The 6983-nt window shown below is 38.4% G+C and overlaps 1 protein-coding gene across 3 annotated transcripts; it reads right to left on the bottom strand.

Annotated features, from left to right (window-relative positions):
* Positions 1–401: 401 nt before the first annotated feature.
* LOC132167935 (uncharacterized) lies at positions 402–6309 on the bottom strand. 3 transcript variants are annotated; one of them, XM_059578982.2, is made up of 4 exons: positions 6212–6309; positions 5950–5993; positions 3867–4715; positions 402–3016 (listed from the first exon to the last, which is right to left on the bottom strand). In XM_059578982.2, the coding sequence occupies exons 3-4, from the start codon at positions 4713–4715 to the stop codon at positions 1235–1237; spliced, it is 2631 nt and encodes an 876-aa protein (XP_059434965.2). In that variant the 5' UTR covers positions 5950–5993; positions 6212–6309; the 3' UTR covers positions 402–1234. The 3 variants fall into 3 exon arrangements, with proteins under 3 accessions (XP_059434965.2, XP_059434966.2, XP_088369517.1); XM_059578983.2 differs by lacking the exon at positions 5950–5993; XM_088513391.1 differs by lacking the exons at positions 5950–5993; positions 6212–6309 and adding an exon at positions 4947–4995.
* Between the last annotated feature and the right edge of the window lie 674 nt (positions 6310–6983).

The following is a 6983-nucleotide window of genomic DNA, read 5'->3' as shown; positions in this document are numbered from 1 at the left end:
TGAAATCAACAATCTGAATGTGCTTCCAACCAAGCATTACTGTGATACCCATTTAGTGTCTTGTCCGAACCTTTCACCAAACGAGGCATCGAACGATAAGCATTGTGTTCTTCCTTGCGTAGCTCATCAAAACTCTTCACCGAACACTCCAGCAAACAATGAACAATCAGTACTATGTTCTTCTTTAATTAGTAGCTCTTCTAAACTCTTCATCAAACGCTCCAACTAATGTCACCCACTTTTCTTCAAAAAGTTACAAGTTTGAAATTCTTCTACCATTGAATCTATTTTGAACGCCGAATTAACCAACTTAAAAACTAATAATAATGCTCATGAACACTAAAGCAAATATATTACGTAAAGGACAAAAAAGAACAAAAAAAAGGTCAATGTAAAGGATTTGCATAGTCAAGTTGAATTAATGTCCAGCATTTCTCAAGAAACTGCCAGCTTTGGGTAAATGAACGAACTAGGATTCATGTTTCCTTCTTTTAAATTAAGTTTGTCTTTGCTGAAAGAGAACAAGGATTTCATTCATCGCATTTACCGTATACACTGTTGAAGCAGTCAGCTTGAAATCGGATATCCAAAAGGATACACCCAAATAAAACAAGAACAACCTGATGCTCCGTTTGCAGGCAGAGAAGATTGCAAGAAACCACAAGTTCTCTTCCCATTTTCTTCATCAACAAGTCAACCAACTGGACACTACAGAAATTACAGGTCATCTTAAAGTATTAAATGTTGACACATAAAATATGGGGAACCCAGGACCAATATAAATTACTCTTATCAGAAATGCTCAGAAATTGAGCAGTGAAATAGCCACATGTATTTTGGTTGCTGCTACTAATAATTTAGCATAGCCACTGCAAAGTGAAGTGTAGAGAAAATGGAGCTCTAATCTGTTCCCTTTTGTTGAAATGACAGGTATCTTTTGTTATCATCTTTGTTTCCCGATTCTCAGTACCTCCTCCCACAGGAGCTTTGTCTAATGTAAATGGCCTCTTGGAAGGTCGATTAGCATTGTGTTTTATCTATGAAATTTGTAACCGACGCCACAAACACCTAGCCAGTTAGCTCATCGTTATGAGGGGTCACCATTGCAGTAGGAAGAAGTGAGCATAGGAAAAGAAAAAGAACTGCTGGAAGTCCCATTCTCATGTAATCACTCAGAATTTCAGCAGCTAAAGAATTCAGAAGCCAGAGACATTTGAGTCCCTTTTCCCTTGAGTCAAACTTGAAGCTTGGTCAACATGTCACCATTGTTATGACACACACCATTTGCCCTTTCCTCAGCTTTGAAATCCACCACACTAGTACCAAAATCCTCAGTAGCTCTTACTTGACCACGAGCACGTCGAGAAGGTCTTAACATCGACGTTTCTCGTGGCGAGGCATCTCTACTCTTTCGCTTCTGCTTTGGGTCTAGATATCCAAAAGCAAGAGCTTCCAGTGCTTTAGTGGTCAGTGGTCGGCTCCTACTGCTCTGTCTCCGATAATTTGCGTTAGACTGCTGCTCAGAATTAGCCACACAGGCGGAGGGTTTCACTACATTTGGATCATCCAGTTCCTTGCTCGTTTTATCTTCTCTTTCTTTTCTTTCCGTCATGAAAGGTTCATCAGCCTCAGCATCTGGAGGAATAGGTAAGTTCAAGTCAATCAGCGTCCTGGTTTGAGGTGCTTCAGGAAGCTGTTCAGCAGCAAAACAGGTACCACCTAGAATGCCCTCACCATTGATGATTGGGCTGCCTTTAGACAAACATGTAGATGATTTCTTCTCCTGAGACGTATCCATTCGAGAAAGAATGTTCTCACTAAAATCAGGGTTTTGTGGAGAGCCACTGGCCTTCACTTGTCTTAATGCAGGATCTCCCAAGATGCCGAGTTTGCTTTGGTTTGTCTCTGTGCGACCACAAGCACTTAACTTCCGGCGTCGTTTTGTGAAAGGAGCTAAATGGTTTTTGTTGTCTGGTCTGATTTTCCGGCTCAATTGGCTCTTTGTAGCTTTCCTCTGCTGTGTGTCACTAGAAACACTGGTCTTCTGGTAATCAGGGATATTCGCAGGTGAATTAGCATAGTCAAGGCCATTGACTAGAAACCCCTTATTGGAAGCATTATTTTCTAAACCTGTCATGTTAAAAGAGATTCCCCCATCAAAATTGTTATTTGTGGCTGTGGGCTCATCAGCCCTATTGAAGCACAAGGTATCAGCAGAGTCAGATTTATCTGTCGACTCCTCAGAATTATCGTCATCATCTTCTTCAGAATCACTTCCAGCGGTGAAAGTGTTCATAACTCCAGATGGAAAGCTCCTCAGTTCTCTCACCTTGGTTGTTTTCCCATCAGCCAGACTTGTATCCACAACAGTAAACTTCAAGACATCTGTATCGCGACTAGGAGTTCGTGGCTTGAGATAACAGTGGCGTTGCTGATCAGGGAAATCTTCTTGGTCCAGTTTTGTTTCATCAGTCCATCCATTTTCTTCTTTGCTTCTATAGTCGTTATCTACTCCTATTTCAAGCTCAAGAAGTCCTGGGTCTGAAGCAACTTTATGCAGGACATCCCTAACAGAATCAAAGTAATGGTTGCCCTTCACTAGTTTCCGTCTTGAAAACTTCTTAATACCAGCGATAAGAAAGACTAAAGAATGTCTAGAACCAGCAGCACAGCCATTACTATTAGGCTGTTCAGAGTGCCATCCTCTTGCGAGCAAACGGGGCCAAACAGCTTCCCAGAAGAGATCATTTGATCTAGCTTTGCTTAGACGGAAGTCTCCCGTTAAATAGTTAACAATTTCCAAGGGTGTAAGTGTGGAACATGCCTTGCCAGTCGGTATCTCTGGGCGTACAGGAACAACTTGAGCGGACTTCAGAGGTTCCATAATGCCTGTGAGATCTTGCTTCCCTTTACCGATTCCAACTGCCTCTACAAGAGCATTCAGCCCAACTGAAGCCTTTAGAGTAAATACATATTCTTCTAGTAATATTTTCCCCTCTCCAAATGCCTTCGCAACCTGCCAATTTGTTGAAATTTTTATCATTTCTTAGGAAGGGTTGAAGTTCATACTAAAAATGAAAAAAAATATTAAAGATTTTAGAGCAAATGACAGGCATAATTTGGCTTGATCTAAAATGGCCTTCATCATGACAGTCCATTCTGCCAGAATTCTCAAGAGAGGATTTTGCAGCAACTTGAAGTTTGAGCAAAGTGAACACTAAAAATTCTAATGTGTACAACCAGCTAGTAAGACACTCAAACACAGTGATCTGTGAAACACCAAGAAATTTTTACTAAAGAGACAGCTCTTTGCATAAATTTGAAGACTATTTGGTCAACAGACATCATGTTTATATACAGGAGAAATGGAGGTCATTGCACAGATTTTCAAATAAAAAAGTGCAAGTTGATTGCTTTGGTCACTTCAATACAATCGCATCTACCATAAAACAAGTAGGGTAGCATATCTCTAGTGAGCTTAGGACATGAGAATTACAATTCTTAGAGCTGCAAGAAACTGCAGAGATATGAACAGAAGGACCATAATGAGAAAACTTAAAAGAAAAACAAAAATGTAATGCATGCCAATATGCCTGTTTATACAATCGTAACAACCCAGATAAAGATTAATTATTATTATCTGTGGCTTTACAATCATAGGCTAAAAGAACCAACCAGGAAAAGATGGAGACCCCGTGGAATTTGTAGAAAACTACTCCAAATTGGTTTTTCAGGACATGTTTGATTTTGTTTGTCTGGTTATGCATTTGGGTATAAAAATATCTTAAAAACCAACCAATCCACCCTCATCTGGAAAATCATAGCATCAATCATTTTAATAACATGTACAAGTAGTTCAGAAATACCTCCATTAAAGTGTTTTGGCATTCCTCTGACACATGGGGAAGCAAACGAGAGAACAATTCCTGTTGCCTCAATCCTGTAAAAATTCTTTGTCCATATATACATCTTCTGCTTCGTATTTTCCGGCATTCTGACCATCTATTGTATCTGTCCGACCTATAAAATTTCCCATAATAGAAGGAAAGTATATCCCCCAACTTTTTACTCCCAACAAATTTCTTCACCTGAACAAGGTTCTTCCCAAAAATATATAAACCAAGCACAAAACTGGCCTCTTCTATATCACTCCAGGAGTCACCCAAGGAACCAGGAGCTAGACAGTAGCCTTTGCTTTTATCCATATCCTGCATTTCAATCTTCATTTCTTTTTGCATAGCCACATTTACTGAGTCTCCCAAGTTTCTCTCATTCTCCAATGTACCATTTGTAGGCTCAGCTTTAGTTTCTAAGCTGTCACCTTCAGAAAAATTATGGGTCTCCCTGAAGCATTCAGATCTTAGGGGCTCACGTTTGTCGTATACTTCAGTTGAATCACCAACAGCTTCCTGTGGTTCATGTTTAAAACTCTCAACTTCATCATTGATCCACATTATTGTTACAGCCAACCCCACTAGAAAATCACGAGGACCACCAGCTGTGTTTTCTGCATCAGCTGGATTCTTTGTAAGCCATAGATACTCAGATCCTGTAATCTGTGGTGGAATTTCAACCTGGTATTCATCACCCACCCGAGGAAATACCTGCTGTTCTCCAAAGACATCATATGTGTCAGAACTTTCAGGAGAGAATGATTGCTCATCAAATGTATCCTCAACACAATCCCCACGGTCAACAACTTGAACTGGATCCATCTGCCAAACAAAATAAAATGGTTTGATTGGCTTTTAGAGACAACATAGGAGGCAAGAATATGCCATTTTTTTTCTTCTTGCTAACAGACTATAATTTGGCCTAAGCCTAATGACATTTTCATACTTAATCGTAGCAAAACAAAAGAGATGAAGCAATTAATGTACTATAACCCTGCAGAGGCTTCTATCCTTTATTTATTTTTTTTCAAAAAAAAAAAAAAAAGTTCTTACTTGGTCAATGAAAATGTCAGCGCCTTTGAACCAGTGCTAAGAGGAAATTAAATACAATGTCATAGCTTATCTGGTACATTTACCCTCAAAGTTAGATGAACTTAATTAACGGTCTCCATAAATGTAATGAAACCAAAATCTAGGCAAGAAACAAGAGAGAACCACCTAAATCATTATTCATATCCTCAAAAAGTGCAAACAACGAAAATGCCAAAGATTTAAACCGACACAAATGATATTCAAAATCTCAATCAATAGGTTTCTGGAAAAGCAACTGCGCAAGTACCAGTTCCAATTACTCACGTTAATAGATACAAGATTTTGTTTTTCCATTCCACCAGAAACAAAACAGTAGGTACAACAACATCCAGAATTATCCCTAATTAAACAACAACAACATACTATAAACAAGTTTAAAAGACAAAAACAAATAATACGGACATGGAACACCTACAAACAGAGTTTATTGCCGCAAACCCAGAAAAAAAAAAAATTCAAACCCAGATCCACTTTCCAACCCGAAACAAAAAATCGAGGCAACCCCACATTGGAAAATAAAAAATGAAGCAACCCCACATCCAAAAAAAAAAAAAACCTCACACAAATATATTAGAACCCATTAAGCACATTTATTTCAATTATTAAAATCGAGCATAATCCTACCAAACGAGCAACAATGAAAAGCTTCAAAACCAAAGCCAAAAAATTGACCAGAAAAAAAAGCAAAAGAAAGAAAAAAAAAAAAAAAAAAAAAACAACAACAACAACAACAAAAACAACAACAAACACGGAAACAACAAAAACCAGCGTTTTCAAAAAGAATTCCAATATGATCCAAAAAAAATTCGACTTATTTACACAACAAGCAACCAGAGCCAAGTACAACAACATTAATTCGTACAACACAACAAGCAAAGCACAAATAACAGACAAAAAAAAAAAGAGAGTAACAAATAGAAAAAGAATTTGTTTTTTTTTTTCCTTTTTATTTTACTATACTTACATGGATAAAGAGCAAGACGCTGAAACCCACGTGAACAAGCAAACCTGAGAAAATGGGTCTTCATGGTTATGCTTCGATTGGCAACTCATAGATTAAAAAACAAACAAAACGTGAACACACACACACACAAACACAAACAGTTTTTCGTTTCTCATTTTTTCTTTTAGAGAGAGAAAGTAAAAGCGTGAAACGCATACAAAATACGTATACACACACATATATAAATATACTATACGTATAGAGAGAGAGAGAAAGGTTGTACCAGGGCTAAGAGAGCTTAGCGTTCATGGCCCCGAAGGATGAATCCGAAGAGGACTTGAGCCAAAGCCGAAGAGAAAGCCAAAAGAACGAGAAAGCGAAGTCGCTGAGAACTCAGAGAGAGAGAGAGAGAGAGAGAGCGAATAATAATATACGAGTTCAGAGAGAGAAAGAGAAAACGAAAGTGATATTCTCCCACGCGCGGAACAGGATGGTGGTTCACAGCGCTTATTACGACGACGCGTGGCACTGTGATTCCACTGAGATAAAACCAACTTAAATCTAGGACATAAGCACCCTTCCTAACTTTATTCCCACCTCCAATCCCATCGCGCCACGTTTAATTTCTCGGACACTCACGTACAACTTGTCTTGAAAAAGCTTGTAAACCTACTACGAGCGTCGCAGCGTAGTTTTTTCTACGTGCTGGTAATAGGTTCAGGGACGTTAATGCAGAGGGCGGCCTTACGCGCCTATTGCGCGTCACAATACGATGTTGTTTGAATTGGATTTATTTTATTTTGAATGACCAAACTAGCCCTTTGGGCCAGTGCCTGCATTTAATTAGTTGTTATATATATATATATATATTTCAGAATAATCATTTGGAAAAATTATTATAAAATATATTTGGTTAGCCCTAATTCTTAATAGGGAAAAGCTCCTCTTTTTATCCACGTGAAGTTGAGCAGGACTTCTTCTTAATTGGCTTGGTTCTATAATAATATTAAGATTAATCAGAGATTTTGTTATTTCAGGATGTAGTTTGTTAGATT

Source organism: Corylus avellana, chromosome 2 (assembly GCF_965113065.1).
Source record: "Corylus avellana chromosome 2, dhCorAvel1.hap1.2, whole genome shotgun sequence".
Lineage (NCBI taxonomy): Eukaryota > Viridiplantae > Streptophyta > Magnoliopsida > Fagales > Betulaceae > Corylus > Corylus avellana.
This window is presented reverse-complemented; position numbering and strand designations above follow the sequence as displayed.

Excerpts from the sequence above, each read along its gene's own strand:
- LOC132167935 (XM_059578982.2), bottom strand. The coding sequence starts at position 4,715 with ATGGATCCAGTTCAAGTTGTTGACCGTGGGGATTGTGTTGAGGATACA. Across the intron at positions 3,017-3,866 it reads GCCAAAACACTTTAATGGAG|GTTGCGAAGGCATTTGGAGA; the intron begins GTATTTCTGAAC and ends ACAAATTGGCAG.